Source organism: Ahaetulla prasina, chromosome 14, assembly GCF_028640845.1.
Source record: "Ahaetulla prasina isolate Xishuangbanna chromosome 14, ASM2864084v1, whole genome shotgun sequence".
In the NCBI taxonomy this organism is placed as follows: domain Eukaryota; kingdom Metazoa; phylum Chordata; class Lepidosauria; order Squamata; family Colubridae; genus Ahaetulla; species Ahaetulla prasina.
In genome coordinates this window covers 16392489-16410939 of record NC_080552.1, presented here as the reverse complement: position 1 = coordinate 16410939, position 18451 = coordinate 16392489, and the positions used below count along the sequence as shown (strand labels likewise).

Genomic DNA, 18451 nt, shown 5'->3' with positions numbered 1-18451 from the left:
CCTTTAGGCACAGAGTGCCCAAAATGGAAATTTTGCACGCATATGCATGCCAGAGTGCTGGAAACCTGACAACCAGCTGGCCGGCGCGCATATGCGCCTTGTAAACCTGACAACCAGCTGGCTGAGCTGAGGCGGTGGTGTGCGTGCCCACAGAGGGGGCTCTGAGCTGGGGAGATGGCACGCCTGCCCACAGAATAGGCTTTGTGTGCCACTGCTGGCATGCATGCCATAGGTTCGCCATCAGGGCCCTAAGCCATGGTTTAGGAACCAGAAAAAAAATCAAAAAAGAACCCTATTGTGGTTTTCATACTGTCTCCTTGATCCTTGCTAGAAATTTTGGACACCGGCTCACATATTCCCAGTTTTCATGGATGATAGGTTTGATGTCCAGTAATCCCAAGTTGTGGACAAAAATCTATCTCTTTAATCGCGAGGAGTCAAAAAAGACTTGATAGCCCATCATCCATCGATACCCAGAAAGCTCCAAAGCAGAATAAGCGAAAATGTAGATCTGTGACTGCAAAGATGTCCAAAAAAACCCTCAACAACAACAACCCAGAGGGCTGAATCCTCCTGGGATCTGCCTGTTCAATTACAATTGTTTATCCTTGTTCGTCATCGGCTGGTTGTAATTTTTGCTTTCTGGTTTCCAACGGCCTCAGGGCCTGTTGTCTAGAATCTCGGATCTCTTGCTGTGCCGATGGACCTGTCGCAATTGTTGTCAGAAGTGCTACGAGTGCAGCTGTTGCCAGTCCAACGAAGACGAAGTGGAAATCCTGGGGCCTTTTCCAGCCCAAACCCCTCCCTGGTTGTAAGTTTGGAAGTAGTTTCAAGGCACCCTTGAATTGAAGGGTGGTTGTGATGATGTTACTTAGTTTGGTCATGAAATGTCTGCAAGAAAACCATCAAACTCAGCACCAAGGACCCCTCAATCCTCCTCCTCCTACTTAAATATATATTTGTGTCCTCTACAAGCAGGGTATCCTTCCTTTATAAATATATACAGTATATTTGTTCCATCATGAGTAGGGGTGGGATTCAGCCGGTTCAGACCGGTTCAAGTGAACCGGATGCTAATTGTACATCTGGTTCCCCAAACCAGTAGTTGCAAGGACTGATTGGCCCTGCCTACCTTGCCCCATCCTTCCCAGGATTCTCCACGCAGCCCGTTTTGGATGCCAGGTAAATGCAGTGCCCGCATGGAGGCTCTGGGAAGGCAAAAAATGGGCCGTCTGGAAGTCCAGAAATAGGCCCGTTTCCAGCCTCTGGAGGGCCTCTGGAGCACAGGGGAGGTCGTTTTCACCCTCCTGGAGGCTTGAAGAAAGCCTCCGGAGCTTGGGGAGCGTGAAAACGCCTCCCCCCCCCCACCGCCATGGTGCAGGAGGCCGAGTAGGCCACACCCACCATGGCCACGCCCATCCAGCAATCGGGCAGACAACCGGTTGCTAAAATTTTTGAATCCCACCCCTGATCCTAAGCAGGTTATCCTTTCTTTATAAATATATATATTTGTCCCATGTAGAAGCAGGGCATCAGTCCTTTATAAATATATATATTTCTCCCATCTATGAGCAGAATATTCTTCCTTTATAAATAAATAAATAAATAAATAAATAAATAAATAAATAAATAAATAAATAAATAAATAAATAAATAAATAAATATATATATATATATATATATATATATATATATATATATATATATATATATATATATATATTTTCTGAGGTTTTTATGGTGTTTGTATGTAGGTCTTTGGTTATTGGTTTCTCCCATATAATTGGAAGTGTCTTGGCGGCGTTTGTGAAGTCTCATTCATCATCTTCAGGCTTCAGCTTCGTGCTTCTGGGAACAATCTCAGAAGCACGAAGAAGCACGCAGCTGAAGCCTAAAGATGATGAATGAGACTTCGTCAAAACGGCGCCAAGACACTTCCAATTTTACATGGGAGGAAACCCGGATAACCAAAGACATATATATATATATATATATATATATATATATATATATATATATATATATATATATATATATATAATTTGTGCCATTTACGAGCAAGGTAACCTTTTTTAAATATATATTTGTGCCAACTACAAGCAGAAGCATCCTTCCTTTATGCATACATACATATACATATAAATATACATACGTACGTACATGTGTATGTGTGTGTATGCGCCAACTACAAGCTGGGTATCCTCCTTTTGTAAATATATATAATTGTGTCAACTACAAGCAGAGTATCCTTCCTTCATACATACATACCAGGGGTGGGTTCTACTTACCTTTACTACTGGTTTGCATTGTGCCCATGCTTCTATGCATGCACAGAAGAGTTTTGATGACGTTTGGGTCAGTCGGCGGAGCCTCTCGCCGGTTTTACTACAGGTTCTATAGAATTGGTCTGAACCGGGGGCAACCCACCACTGATACATACATGCAGACATGCACACATACATACATACATACATACATAATACATACATACATATTTGTGCCAACTACAAGCAGGGCAACCTTCCTTTATAAACATATATTTGCAGCCAGAGTCAGATAAGAGGTGTTAAGCATAATTTCACCTCAAAGAAGAAAAACATTTGTGCTTTTTAAACGATTGCTTAACCTTCTGAGGGCTGACCAACTTCTCTGTCTCACGGTAGCCAACCTAATTACGTTGATATAACAAGAACGGTGAGGGGGGGGAAGACCCCCTTCCTTTATCCCCTCTCTAATAATGTGCTTTCTTATCACTTTTTTTCCTCCCCTTGTTGTTTTTATTTCTTTGAGGCGAGAACTGCAAGGGGGTGGAGAGCTTTGAGGTGGGGTAGGTCATAAGATAAACGACATGTGTCTTTCATTTTATACGTGTTTTTTTTTTTAAAAAAAGAAAAGAAACGCCTTGTATTCTGTGAAATGAAACTGGAAGCGTAGCTCCATTCTTCTTCTCTCAGCGGTCGCCCTCGTTAAGCAAAAACCAGGAGCTTTTCAAAAAGAAGCAGAGAGAGTGAACAGAATTGTAAATTAGCAGCAGCCGTGGCTTGCTGGATGGGGAGAGGGGAATATAGGCCCTTTGGCTCGCTTTCTGTTTGCATTAGGTGTTTTTTTAAAGAAAAAATTGGATTTATTTATTTTGATTTTTTTTTAAAAATTCAAGGTGACGTACATTTTAAGTACCCCCTTCCTCCTCCTATTTTCCCCACAGTAACAATCAGGGGTGGGGCTGCTGGGGGTTCTCAGGGGTCCGTACGCTCTCACAGAGAGGGACTTCTTAGGGTGCCGTCCGCCAGGCAGTGCTGACTGGCGACACCCAGAGGAAGGGCTTTCTCTGTGGGGGCTCCCACCCTCTGGAACGAACTTCCCCCAGGGCTGCGCCAACTTCCCGACCTCCGAACCTTCCGCCGCAAGCTTAAGACACATCTATTTATTTGCGCAGGGCTAGCCTAGGGTTTTTAGTTTTAAATTTAGTTTTAATAGGGTTTTATACTATTTTAGTGATATTTTAATTTCGGCCTAATTAATAAGTTTTTTAATTGTTGTTTTTATTTGTATTATTCTTATGTTTTTATTTGGCTGTACACCGCCCTGAGTCCTTCGGGAGATAGGGCGGTATAAAAATTCGAATAAATAAATAAATAAATAAATAGCTAAGATTCTGTGCAGTTTGGAGAACCCCCAAATCCAACTCCTGGCTGGCCCTACCCTAAACTTCTAAAAGTTAGAAACCGAACTTTTGGTTTCTAATCTTCCTCAATCTTGGGAAATGTAAGACCTGTGGACTTCAGCTCCCAGAATTCCCTAGCCAGCATCTTGAGGAACTTTCAGGTATGTGGACTTCAAGTCCCATCTTAAAGCTCCTCAGTATGGCTTGTTGGAGAATTCTGGGACTTGAAGTCCATGTTTCTTAAAGTTGTTGTGGTTGAGACAGAGAGGCCTAGGGCCTGCTGTCCCATCATCTCATGTGACACTCGGGTATTTTTTTTTTTGACTCTCCATCTACGATCTATCATCAATGCACCCATGAATCTTTTCCTCAAAAGTCTTGGATGCTCAACAGTACTGGTGAAGAAAACGAGAAGTTGAAAGCGTTGCCTGGATGATTCCAAGATTTGGTCTTTCCCACAGGCTGAGCAATCGGAGTGAAGACAAAAATGGCAACTCGGATAACCCAACGAGTGAACCATCACCAACCCCTCAGAACGTTTCACTGGACAGACGACGGTCGTCCACCGACACCTCCCCGTCCGCTTACAGCCTTACAAGACGAATTTCGAGTAAGTTGACTGGGGCTCGAAGTAGGTGGACAACCCCTGAAGGCCATGTTGGCAGATAGGATGGGTCCATGGCATAGGACTGGGATATCTTCGGGACCGCCTTCTGCTACCACATGCCTCCCACCGGCCGGTACGCTCCCATAGAGAGGGTCTTCTCAGGGTGCCGTCAGCCAAACAGTGTAGGCTGGCGATCCCCAGGGGGAGAGCCTTCTCGGTGGGGGCACCTACCCTCTGGAATGAGCTTCCCCCAGGACTTCGACAACTTCCTGACCTCCAGACCTTTCGCTGCGAGCTGAAGACGTATCTATTCTTTCGAGCAGGACTGGCTTAAATAGGGTTTTTTAAATATGATTTTATTGGGGTTTATTTTATATTTGGTATTGTATTTTAAATTTTAGGCCATATTGAATAAGTTTTTTAAAGAGTGTTTTTATTGTAATATATGGTATTATTTTATCTGCCTGTTCACCACCCTGAGTCCTTCAAGAGAAGGGCGGTATAAAAATTAAATTATTATTATTATTATTATTGGTGGAGCTTGATGGAAGGAGGAGGAGGAGGTGCTTCGTTATCCTGATGATAAAATAGGTCTCTTCAAGTACCTTTACAGAACACATTTAACCAGGACACGAGAAAACCCAAGTGATAGGGCTGTGATGGCAAACCTATGGCAGCCTTCTCTGCGGACACGCCAGCCGTTGCCCCAGCGCAGCTCCACCGCGCATGCACACAAGCATCCATGGTTTACAGAGTTAGCCTCTTGTCCCCAACAATCTGGGTCCTCATTTTACTGACCTGGGAAGACTGAGTCAACCTTGAGCCTGGTGAGATTTGAACTGCTGGCAGCCGGCAGAATTAGCCTGCAATACTGCAGTGTAACCACTGCGCCACCAGGGCTCTTCAATGTACATAAATACACACACACACACACACACACACACACATTTGTTTTCTGAGGTTTTCACGGGTGTTTGTATGTAGGTCTTTGGTTGTTCGGGTTTTCTCCCGTGTAAAATTGGAAGTGTCTTGGCGACGTTTCGACGAAGTCTCATTCGTCATCTTCAGGCTTCCGCTTCGTGCTTCTGGGAGCAATTAGAAGGCTTAGAAGCAATTAGAAGGCCTAGAACCACGAAGCGGAAGCCTGAAGATGATGAATGAGACTTCGTTGAAACGTCGCCAAGACACTTCCAATTTTACACGGGAGGAAATCCGAACAACCAAAGACCTACATATATATATATAACCAAAATTCTTCCCTTTCTTTTATCAGGCCACATGAACTGCACAGATATGTCCAGGCCATTCACCAGCAGTTGAGTTGAGTTGAGTTGAATAGAATAGAATAGAATAGAATAGAATAGAATAGAATAGAATAGAATAGAATAGAATAGAATAGAATAGAATAGAGAGTAGAATGGAAGAGAGAAGAGAGAAGAGAATATAGAGTAGAATGGAATGGAATGGAATGGAATGGAATAGATTAGACTAGACTAGACTAGACTAGATTAGAATTTTTTATTGGCCAAGTGTGATTGGACACACATGGAATTGCCTTGGTGCATATGTTCTCAGTGTACATAAACTTAACCCAAAGCATTTTTCCCTTTTGAACAACTGATCCCTGTGACCTTCCACCATTTTTCTTCCTCCCCCTCCTGCAGGTCTAGAGCTGAGGAGGCCAAGTTCTCCCCTTGTTGATATCAAACCCATCGAGTTTGGAATCCTAGGCTCCAAAAAGGAGATTGTCCAGCCGGGCTTCCTAAAGAAAACCTACACTCCAGACGATTATTTTAGGAAATTTGAGCCCAGACTCTATTCCCTCGATTCAAATAGCGACGATGTGGATTCGTTGACCGACGAAGAGATCGTAGCCAAGTACCAGCTGGGGATGCTACATTTTAGCACACAATACGACCTCTTGCACAACTATCTGATCGTTCGGGTCATCGAAGCCAAGGACCTGCCTCCTCCCATCTCCTACGATGGCGCCAGGCAAGATATGGCCCACTCTAATCCCTACGTGAAGATCTGTCTCCTTCCCGACCAGAAGAACTCCAAGCAGACGGGGGTCAAACGCAAGACCCAGAACCCCATCTTCGAAGAGAGGTACATGTTTGACATCCCGTTTTTGGAAGCCCAGAGAAGGACTCTGCTCTTGACGGTGGTGGATTTTGACAAATTCTCACGCCATTGTGTCATCGGGAAGGTGTCCATGCCGTTGAGCGAGGTGGACCTCGTGAAGGGCGGCCATTGGTGGAAAGCTCTGGTCCCTAGTGCTCAGGTAATTGGCGGGTTGCCATTCAGTGAGTACAATTGAAAAAAAAATTTAATTGTTCTTTTAATTTGCTGTGTTTGGTTTTAAGGGCTCCGTTGCAGTGATGTTTCTTAGATCATTTTAGCCTTTTGATAGTTTCTCCTCTTGACTATTCTTGACTATTCTTTTTCCTCCCTTTCCTCTTCCCTTCCCCCATTCTCCTTTCCTTTTCTTCCTCTTCCTCCCTCTTCCTTTCCTTTCCTTTCCTTTCCTTCCTCTTTCTTCCTTCCTTCCTCTTGCCCCTTCCTTCCTCTCATCTCCTCTCATCTCCTGTCCTCTCCTCTCCTTCCCTTCCCACTTCCACTTCCCTCTTCCTACCCTTCCCTTTCCTTTCTTTCCTTCCCTTTCCTTCCCTTCCCTCTTCCTTTCCTTCCCTTCCCTTCCCTCTTCCTTTCCTTCCCTTCCCTCTCCTCTCCTTCCCTTCCCTTCCCTTTCCTCTTCCTTCCCTTCCCTTCCCTTCCCTTCCCTCTTCCTTTCCTTTCCTTCCCTTCCCTTCCCTTCTCTTCCTTTCCTTCCCTTCCCTTCCCTCTTCCCCCCTTCCCTTCCCTCTCCTCTCCTTCCCTTCCCTCTTCCTTCCCTTCCCTTCCCTCCCTCTTCCTTTCCTTCCCTCCCCTCCCCTCCCCTTCCTTCACAATTTCAAAACTGAATTTAATTTGCGATGCATTGCATTAAAAAAAAATGACACATCATCATCTTTGTAGTGTTTGATGCCGTTTGCCCTTTTCTGTTGCAGAACGAAGTTGAGCTGGGAGAGCTTTTGCTCTCATTAAATTACCTTCCCAGTGCCGGGAGACTCAATGTGGACATAATTAGAGCAAAGCAGTTACTGCAGACTGATATGAGCCAAGGTTCAGGTAGGGGTTGTGTATGTGTGCATGTGTGCATTTTTTTATCGGAGCATGTAGGTCAACATCGAAGTATTTTCCCCAATGGATTTATATAACACTGGCTATAGTCTTAATTATTTCTTCTTCTTCTTCTTCTTCTTCTTCTTCTTCTTCTTCTTCTTCTTCTTCTTCTTCTTCTTCTTCTTCTTCTTCTTCTTCTTCCTCTTCCTCTTCCTCTTCCTCTTCCTCTTCTTCTTCCTCTTCTCTTCCTCCTCCTCCTCCTCCTCTTCATTGTTGTTGTTGTTGTTGTTGTTGTTGTTGTTATTATTATTATTATTATTATTATTATTATTATTATTATTATTATTATTATTATTATTATTATTTATTGAGGGCCAGTTTGGTGTAAGAATTAAGGTACCTGGCTCGAAATCTGAAGGCTACCACTCCTGGTCCTGTCTAGGGCACAAAACCATCTGGCTGACTTTGGGCCAGTCCGTCTCTTTCAGCCCTAGGAAGGAAGCAATGGCAAAATCACTCCTGAAATCCTGCCAAGAAAACTGTAGGAACTTGTCCAAGCAGTTGCCAGGAGTCAAGAAAGACTCAGAAGCTTCCTTTCCTCCCCCCCATCTTCTTTGATCTATCTATCAACACTATTCTTTACTATCTCTCTCTCTCTCTCCTTCTCTTTCTCCCTCCTCCACTTCCCTCCCTATCATGTATCTATCAATTATTCATCAGCCATCTATCGGTTCTTTGACCTATTATCTATCTATCTATCATCTTCTATTTATCAGTTCTTTGATCTATCTATAATCTATTCATCTTATCTGTCCCTTTCCCTGTGTCTGTCCCTCTGTCTGTCTACCTACCTACCATCTATCCCATCTGTCATGTCTGTCTCTACTTACCTACCATCTATGTCTCTCTCTCTCTCTGTCTTCTGTCTCTATCTGTCTGTCTGTCTGTCTATCTAATCTATCATCTACCTACCTACCATGTCTGTCTGATTCTCTCTGTCTGTCTGTCTGTCTATCATCTATCTATCTATCTATCTAGTCTATCAACTACCTACCTACCTACCATGTATCCCATTTATCTATCATCTGTCTGTCTCTACCTACCTACCTACCATCTGTCTCTCTCTCTCTCTCTCTCTCTGTCATCTATCTATCTATCTATCTATCTATCTATCTATCTATCTATCTATCTATCTATCTATCTATCTATCTATATCTAATCTATCTGTCATCTACCTACCTACCTACTTGCCTGCCGTGTCTGTCTGTCTGTCTGTCTACCTAATCTGTCTATCACCTACCTACCTGCCCACCTACCTTAACAACATCTTGCAAACCGAATTGAGAGATGGAGAACAAAAAGACTTAGTCGTTGAGTCTTCCGGCTCTCTCGGTTCGCCAGGACTTCACCCAGAAGGGCTACAGAACCTTTTTTCCCCTTCCAGGCCTTCAATAATATCCCCCAGCGCTGTCCTGGTGCCTCGTTCTCAGGGCGGAGGTAGTACCAGCGGATCTCTGAGAGCCTCCTTGACTTCAGCCTTCAGCCCCAACCTTATTTCCTGCGCGCTTGTTTTCCCTCATAGAGAGCCAGGAATCCATTCCCCAAGGTCTGATTGAAAATCAAAGAGCACATTTTGACCTCCGGTGCTCAACAATAGCTGCGTCTCCTTTTGTCCGTTGAAAAATTGAAATAGCAGGCCTTCTACCCAGTCCACGTTTCTCAGAAGATGCTTCTCTTTCTGAGAACCAGGTCTAGGCTGTTTCTCCCTCCCACCCACATTTCCTTCAGAAAAAGGAGCACCCCCCCCCTGCAGATTTTCCGCCATTTTACCATGGATGATTGTTTTCCCCCGGAATGGAAAATGTTACCAATAACCATGAAAAAAAAAAGAGAGAGATAAATACAAGATGTAATTTTTCTACCCCCGACAATGAATTGCTTTTGGCCCTTAAAAAAGACATGTGTTTTCTCCCCCGCCTTCTGTTCCTTAAAAACCTGCATTACTATACAGGTCCTCGACTTATGACCACCATTGAACCCCAAATGTACGTTGCCGAGTGAGACATTTGTTTTTGCCCCGTGTACAAACTTCCTTGCCACCGCTATTAAGTGAATCGCTGCCGTTCTTAAGCTAACAAACTTAAGTTGTTGAGCGAATGGCTACAGTTGTTAAGGGAGTCACACCGTTGTTAAGTGAATTTGGCTTCCCCCTCGGTTTTCGGAAGGTCGCAGGAGGGGATCACGTGACACTGCAACGTCACAAATGTGAGTCAGTTGCCAGGCATCTGAATTTTAATCAGATGAGCGCAGGGAAGCTGCAATGGTCGTAAGTGCGAAACAGAGTCATGTGCCGTCGTAAGTTTGGTCGCTGAATGAACTGTTGTAAGTCGAGGACTACTTCTATTATGCTTGGTTTTTATTATAGTATATCTTTAACAGAAAATAAGAATATAACGATTGTGACAAATATGCACGATTTATTAAAACCAGGGAGAAAGAGAGAGAGAGAAAAGATTCACACAGCGTTCACGTAGCTCAGGGATCTGCAAACTTGGCTCTTTTAAGACTTGTGGACTTCAACTCCCTTTTAAGTCTCTTTTCAGACTTGTGGTATTGAAGTCCACAAGTCTTAAAAGAGCCAAGTTTGCAGACCCCGGATGTAACTTAACCTTTTAACATATAATTAAATGTAGATGACAGATCTAGGAATATTGAGCTCTATTTTCTCATTTGAACAAATGCAAAACATTTTAAAGCCGGATGGAGAATATAAATCTTTTCTCCACTCTTTAACATCTGGCGTGTTGATTTCTTTCCACCTACACAGGACATATCTCTAGAGAGAGCTTGAGATCTTCATAAAATGTCAAGTTCCATATTTTAGAAATATAACTGCCTCAGATTTAATGGTTATGTGCTTCCCAGAGTTATATACCGTATGTTTATGGCTTGAAACCTAAAAAAAAAAGAGAAGAAAGTATAAAGGAGCATGACCAAATCATGTGACTCAGACAGCCCTCCAATTTCTTATGGCGGGCGTCAACACACACAAAAATTGATACCCATCCTTTTTTTCATACAGTCTTTGAAGACACCAATAAAATGGAATGAGATGTCTGGGAAAACACCTTCACCATATGAAATATGTTTCATGTTTCTTAAAATTTGAAGCCATACTTTTGAGAAAGGGATGGGTGTGGCCATTTTTCCGTAAGGAATTGCCTCATAATAGAAGATAACGAGTCAACCATGACTGATTTTAGGATGATAATGTACCTCTTGAAACCATGGTTTCTTCTTGGTTTTGCAATTGGAATTGTGACTTAGCATGACGTGTGAATAGGGCATATATTTTTCAGTTTCCCAGTGTGGTCTTGGTTTAATTTTGTGCATGTCAGCCTCTTAGCAAACAATAATTATGCAAAGCGAGAACAGCTAAAACAGAGGGCAAAAACAAACACTCACAAACGTGAGCTGGACAAGCAAAGTACGGCTTCCATCTCTAAAATTCACTCTGACTGGTTTTTGACTTGTTCGGGAAACTATGGTTCAAAAAGAACTTAATCTGATGCACGAGCGGAGCTGTTCGTTTGCGAAGCTGGAATTGTTTTGTGTTTCCTACTCAGATCCTTTTGTGAAAATCCAGCTTGTTCATGGGTTAAAACTGGCAAAGACCAAGAAGACATCTTGCATGAAGGCTACCATTGACCCCTTCTACAACGAGTCCTTCAGCTTCAAGGTTGCCCAAGAAGAACTGGAAAACACTAGCCTGGTTTTCACAGGTATGTGACTCGTGTCTTTCCAGTGAATCTTAGGAACTTAGAATAACAGAGTTGGAAGGGACCTTGCCGGTCATCTAGTCCAACCCCCTGCTTAGGCAGCAAACCCTACACCACTTCAGACAAATGGTTATCCAACCTCTGCTTTAAAACTTCCACTGTTGGAGCATTCACAACTTCTGGAGGCAAGTTGTTCCACCGATGAATTGTTCTCACTGTCAGGAAATTTCTCCTTAGTTCTAAACGTTTTTATCTTCTGGGTCAAAATGGGAGTGGGTGGGGGGAAATGTAACCCCTCTGATTGGAAAAATAATGTTGTTGTTTTTTTAATGTTCACAAGCTCAGCTTTAAACTGATGCAGGAGTGGCATTAAAAGTTTGCCTTTCAACAATATCCTTCCAAAGTTGGTATGGGCCACTTTAGACTAGACTAGACTAGACTAGACTAGACAGGATAAAATAGAATAGAATAGAATAGAATAGAATAGGGATAGAATAACAGAGTTGGAAGGGACCTTGGAGGTCTTCTAGTCCAACCCCCTGATTAGGCAAGAAACCTTATGTCACTTCAGACAAGTGGTTATCCAACATGTTCTTAAAAACCTCCAGTGTTGGAGCATTCAGAACTTCTGGAGGCAGGTTGTTCCACTGGTTAATTGCTCTCACTGTCAGGAAATTTCTCCTTAATTCTAAGTTGCTTCTCTCCTTGATGAGTTTCCTCCCATTGCTTCTTGTCCTGCCTTCAGGTGCTTTGGAGAATAGCTTGACTCCCTCTTCTTCGGGGCAGCCCCTGAGATATTGGAAGACTGCTATCCTGTCACCCCTAGTCCTTCTTTTTATCAAACTAGACATATTCGGTTCCAGCAACCATTCTTCATGTTTTAGCCTCCAGTCTCCTAAAAAAACCCAGTGAGTTTTTCTTGCAATACAATGAATGAGATCGTGGGGACCGAATTTCCACCGACATATGAATAGGCCCAAATGATGAAGGCTGCCTTGTAATTGTAGCATGCAGCCTGCACTGCGCCTGGTTCCTTTCTCGAGATCAGAAACCCTGATAATTATTGCAGGAGTGAGTCATCCCTTGCCAGCATTTGGGAAAGGAAGGATGGTCAAAATAACATTCGCTGTTTAAAAAGTAAAATAAAATAAAACAGCGATGCAGTTCCAGATCTTCTCCACCATGTATTTCTTTTGCATCTACAACAGGACGGCTTTCACTTTTATTTTTTGTTGTATCTCTGTGGTTTTGGTCAGGGTGTGTTGTGACCCAGGCCCAAGTACTTATTACCAGACACAATCAGTCCTAAACAAACGTATTTTATTAGAGCAGCTGAGAATTACTTCATTCTCAGCTTAGTCCAAATTAAGTCCAAAACAAAGTCCTTCAGAAAAAGTCCTTCGGCCTTATCACAAACCTTTGTCCTCTTTGGCACCCTGCCAAAGGCTTTTCTTGGCAAGAACCCCACAAAGTTCAGAAACAGGAGATGGCGACTAGAAACAATTGTAGCAACGTTGCTTTCCTACAAAGAGCCCAAGAGCCGTTGCTGCTCTTTTAAGCCTTATGGGAGTGGCCAATCATCTTCTGGCCTTACTCCTGAGTTGTCCTTTTTTCTTCAGCTGCTTTTGCCTTCTGGCAGCTGATTACATGCGTGCGCTAGGAACAGGCTCCTCCTGTTCCTCTGCCTCTCTGCTGCCCGCCTCTGGAGGCTCTGGAGTCTGTGCATCGCTCCCAGATGGCCCTGGCCCCATCTCTGCCTCTGATGCAGAGGCCTCGTCCAGGCCTTCCCCTGACTCCAGGACTGGCCAATTGTCCTCCCCTACCTCCTCACTGTCCGACTCCGCTGCCAGCTCTGTAGGTCACTGGCAGACCACAAGAGGGTGCAGTTTTTCTGGATTAGCTGTCCTAGCTTTGAAAGTTGGAAATCAATGCACCCATGAAGAAGGCGAGAAGCTGCTGGGGTCAATGGGCCAACACTCGGCAATTATTTAATTACGCTTTATTGAATGAACACACCTTGAAGGTTTATGGTTAATCAAGATTGGCAAATAACTCCGCTGAGTTCATGCCACCTTCTAAGCCCAAACGAAACCAACCACAGGGCAGGTCAGCGTGTTGTTCAACATTAGATTGCAGTACTGCAGGCTACTTCTGCTGACTGCCGGCTGCCTGCAATTTGGCAGTTCGAATCTCACCAGGCTCAAGGTTGACTCAGTCTTCCATCCTTCCGAGGTGGGTAAAATGAGGACCCAGATTGTTGGGGGCAAGAGGCTGACTCTGTAAACCACTAAAGGGCTGTAAAAGCACTGCAAAACGGTATATTAGTCTAAGGGCTATTGCTAGTCTTATCATAATAGAATAGAATTTTATTTTTATTGGCCAAGTGTGATTGGACACACAAGGAATTTGTCTTGGTGCATATGCTCTCAGTGTACATAAAAGAAAAGATACGTTCATCAAGGTATAACATTTACAACACAATTGATGATCAATATATCAATATAAATCATAAGGATTGCCAGCAACAAGTTATAGTCATACAGTCATAAGTGGAAAGAGATTGGTGATGGGAACTATGAAACGATTAATAGTAGTGCAGATTCAGTAAATAGTCTGACAGTGTTGAGGGAATTATTTGTTTAGCAGAGTGATGGCCTTCGGGAAAAAACTGTTCTTGTGTCTAGTTGTTCCGGTGTGCAGTGCTCTATAGCGTCATTTTGAGGGTAGGAGTTGAAACAGTTTATGTCCAGGATGCGAGGGATCTGCAAATATTTTCACGGCCCTCTTCTTGATTCGTGCAGTATACAGGTCCTCAATGGAAGGCAAGTTGGTAGCAATTATTTTTTCTGCAGTTCTAATTATCCTCTGAAGTCTGTGTTTTTCTTGTTGGGTTGCAGAACCGAACCAGACAGTTATAGAGGTGCAAATGACAGACTCAATAATTCCTCTGTATTGCTGAACTATCATTTTAATCACCATTGGCCTGGTTGGCCTTCAATCTCAGCCATAGTTTAGAAACCATAATGTCTGAATTTAGACAATGCGTGAAACCAAAGTTCAACGCACAACAGGATCCTAGAGTGATGGGACAAAATGAGGATGAGAGAATCAAATACTTATTTCTGCAGGTGGAGTTTCTGCTCCATTTCAACGTAAGTCAAGGACCACCTATACTGCTTGATACCAATAGCACTTATATCCCTCTTCATAGCCCTTTATAGCCCTCTCCGAGCCATTTATAAAGTCAGCTTATTGCGCCCAAGAATCTGGGTCCTCTTTTTACCAACCTCAGAAGGACGGAAGGCTGAGTCAACTGTGAGCCGGTCAGGATCGAACTTCAGGACGGTAGGTAGAGTCCAGCCTGCAATGCTGCATTCTAACCACTGCATCACCACGACTCTTGGATCCAGTGGATTCGTCGGAACCTAATGGATTATTCCGCCACAGCTATTTTACACAATTCATGGAACAAATATTTCGGCTTTGCCCCTTTGTTGAATTTTAGTGTCTAATGATTACAGGCCCGTGATGGCAGACCTGGGGCACGCATGCCAGAAGTGGCACACAGACCCCTCTTTGCTGGCACGTGTGCCGTCGCCCCAGGCCAGATCTCCGTGGCGTTTCTTTCGTGAGCTTCTGTTTCCCTGCAAATGACGAAACAGAAGCTCACGAACGAAAAAGATCTTGCCACGCTGCTAGTGTTGGGATCTTTGCTGCGCATGTCTGTGCCTGTCAGTGCGCATGTCTGCACATGTGCGCGTTTGCTCACGCGCCCACACGTTTTGGATGCAGGTAAGTGCAGGATGTGCGCAAAGCCTTGGGGAGGGCGAAAAACGGGCCTACCGGAAGTTCGGGAAGGCCGGAAACGGGCCTGCTTCCAGCCTCCAGAGGGCCTCCAGAGCCTGGGGGGGCTGTTTTGGTTCTTCCGGAGCTCAAGGAAAGCCTCTGGAGCCCGGGGAGGGAAAAACACCCCCCTTCCATGGTGCAGGAGGCCAACTAGGCCACACCCACCATGGCCATGCCTACCCAGCAACCAAGCAGAGAACCCCTTGCTAAATTTTTGAAGTCCACCCCTGGCCCAGATCTAAGCACCCCATGTTTAGGATCCAGTCCCCGGGCTTTGAGTTTCACACCCCTGCTTTAGAGGTACCAGGGAAACTTTCCCGCTGAGTTTGGACCGCTTTGTGTTGTGTTGTCAACTTTCAAGCATCCCTTTCTCTCTCTCTCTCTCTCTTTCTCCTCCACCTTCCAGTCTACGGCCACAACGTGAAAAGCAGCAACGACTTCATCGGGAGAATTGTCATCGGCCAGTATTCAACCGGTTCCTCGGAGTCCAAGCACTGGCGGAGGATGCTCACGTCTCACCGTACCGCCATCGAGCAGTGGCACAGCCTCCGTTCGCGAGCCGAGTGCGACCGTGTCTCCCCGGCTTCCCTGGAGGTGACGTGAGCCGTCAAGGCTCCTCCAGATGCCTGCCAGACCAGTTTCCCCACATGCACGCCGTTACAAGTCCATCGCCTTTGGATTTACCATCCACAACTGTTGGCAACCCAACGTTTGCCATCGATCACCCAGTTTTGGTCATCGTCGAGTCTCGCCTCCCAAGTTTTTAGTTGTCTCAGGTGCATAGATGCACCACCCTTATCCAAGATGCTCTTGTCAACGTTGGGGAAGGAGGTGTGGGCTTTTGGAAAGATGCTCATGGTTTGGAGGTCTCCTTTAGTTGCCACCTGGCATTGCCATCTAGGGCAGATCATTAGCCGTAAAAAAATAAATGCTGGGCTACACGGACATTTTTCTGTCCTTATTGCTCCACCGTAACTCTCCATCGTTGTCTTAGACAATGTCAATTCCCTCGTGTGCTCTCTTTGCTGAATGTCCGGTAAACCAGCTAGAAGCTCCGATGGTATTTTAGCGGTTAGAGCATAGAGGTGAAACCTGTAGCGTCTAAACCCCCATCTTTTGTTCTTGTGGTGGCTTAATAAAATACCACGTGTAGCTTCTGTGTCTCAAGTGGTCCATCTGGGTGATGGCCAATGGAGGCCGAAAGGGTCTTTCCACCCACCAGCACTCTTGTTTGTCCTACATTTCATCCGACGGATCCCACACTCTTACTTTGAAAAGCCAGAGTGGATCTCCGCAGGGGTTGAGAATGGGTGAGTCACATGGATTTCCTGGAGGAACCAACGTAGGTTGGAAGGAAGGCGGGAACCCATGTGTGTGCGATGAAGCATCGGAAGATTTCGGTCTGGAAATGTACATTTCATCATACCCGCGACACACGTATGGCCATGAGTGAACGGGAATGAAAAGCTGATGAAAAATTCTGGACAAATGTTTTTTTTTTGTTTTTTTTTAACCATCTGTTGTTTTGAACCTCTGGGCCAATTCGACTCGAGCGAAGATGGTACTTGAGTTTCAAAAACCGATCTTTACTCTCTCGTCTTTGGATTACAGTATAATTAGCGGCACCGGGACTTCAGCTTATGACGAGCTTTTGACTCATTCCCCTGCTGGAACAATTAAAAAAAAAAAGTGGCTTAAATTTGGGGAAATGATGCTTAGTTAGTTGCCAAACGGTCCAAAAAATTACAGGTAATCCTTGACTTATGACTGAGACTAGAATTTATGTTGCTAAGTAAGGCATTATCAAGGGAATCAGGCAGTGGTGAAATCTAAATTTCTTTCCTATCGGTTCTGTGGGCGTGGCTTGGTGGGCGTGGCTTGGTGAGGGGGGTCATGTGACTGGGTGGGCGTGGCTATGTGACGGGGGGGATCAAAAGACAGAAACTCACTAACGATGTCCTGATGGAGCAAGATTGGACTAGATGACCTCCAGGTCCCTTCCAGCCCTATTATCCTCTGAAGCTGCGTCTAGTGCCAGGTTTATAGTCCTTCCTTCCTCTCCTTTTTCCTCCCTCCCTCTTTTCTTTCTTTTCTTTCTTTCTTTCTTTCTTTCTTTCTTTCTTTCTTTCTTTCTTTCTTTCTTTTTCTCCCTCCCTCTCTCTCTCTCTCTCAAACGAGTCCCCCACCCCCCCATTTTTTGCCTCCACCCCCCCATTTTTTGCCTAGCACGCGTCAGCTTTTTTACCTTTTAAAAAATGCTTTTAAAAGTTAAAAAAAAAAAGTCTCTGACGATCAGGCACCTCAGCTAGGATCGTCAGAGCCTTTTTTTAACTCTTTAAAAGCATTTTTTTTTACAACCTCTTCGGCCAAAGAAGTGGTTAAAAAAATGCTTTTAAAAGTAAAAAAAAAAAGGCTCTGACAATCGCGTGGCTCTGCTGGGCATGGGGGGTGGGTGGAGCAGGGATTTTTGCTACCGGTTCTCCAAACCACCCGCCGCCATTGCTACCGGATCGGCCGATTCGCTCCGAACCGGGAGCATTTCACCCCTGGAATCAGGTCTTGTTAAGTGAACCAACTGCAGCTGTTAAGTGGATCACATGCTCATTAAACAAATCCAGCTTCCACCAATGACTTGGCTTGTCACCACAGCTGGTGATCCCACGACACCCGGGATCGTTGCAAACATCATAAACGCATGCCGGTTGCCAACCTCCTGAATTTTGATTCATGTGATCATTTGATTCATGTGATCATTTGATTCATGTGCAACAGTTGTAAGTGCGAGGACCAGTCCTAAGTCTAAATTTTTCAGTGCCATCTTAACTTTGCTCACTATATGAATGAATGGTGGCAAGTCGAGGAATAGATATGTGGATGGAGGGAAAATATTGGGCAGATACCAAAGTTGCTTTACTTCTTATTTCTTGAAATCAATCTACAATGGTTGCTTTCCGGATATCATTTTTGCCTCATTACGTTAAAGACATAAGGGATGTGGTGGCTCAGGGGCTAAGATGCTGAGCTTGCCGCTTGAAAGATCGGCAGTTCAGCGGTTCGAAACCCTGATGCTGCCATGTAACGGGGTGAGCTCCTGTGACTTGTCCCAGCTTCTGCCAACCTAGCAGTTCGAAAGCACGTTAAAAAAATGCAAGTAGAAAAATTAGGGACCACCTTTGGTGGGAAGGGAACAACGTTCCATGCGTCTTTGGCGTTGAGTCATGCCGGCCACATGACCACAGAGACGTCTTCGGACAGCGCTGGCTCTATGGCTTTGAAACAGAGATGAGCACCGCCCCCTGGAGTCAGGAATATCTAGCACAGATGTGCGAGGGGAACCTTTACCTTATTAAAGACATAGTTAGATTATGTGGTCCCTTTAGTTGTGCAAAC

The 18451-nt window shown here is 44.5% G+C and overlaps 1 protein-coding gene across 1 annotated transcript in view; it reads left to right on the top strand.

The window, feature by feature from the left end:
* Window positions 1-16915, top strand: part of SYT17 (synaptotagmin 17) — a 41056-nt gene extending 24141 nt beyond the window's left edge. The window contains exons 4-9 of the mRNA XM_058157036.1: window positions 663-811; window positions 4126-4274; window positions 5936-6555; window positions 7322-7442; window positions 11063-11218; window positions 15468-16915. Coding sequence (XP_058013019.1) covers window positions 663-811; window positions 4126-4274; window positions 5936-6555; window positions 7322-7442; window positions 11063-11218; window positions 15468-15664 — 1392 coding nt within the window. The 3' untranslated portion in view covers window positions 15665-16915. The remainder of the gene's footprint in view (window positions 1-662; window positions 812-4125; window positions 4275-5935; window positions 6556-7321; window positions 7443-11062; window positions 11219-15467) is intronic.
* Window positions 16916-18451: the final 1536 nt, after the last annotated feature.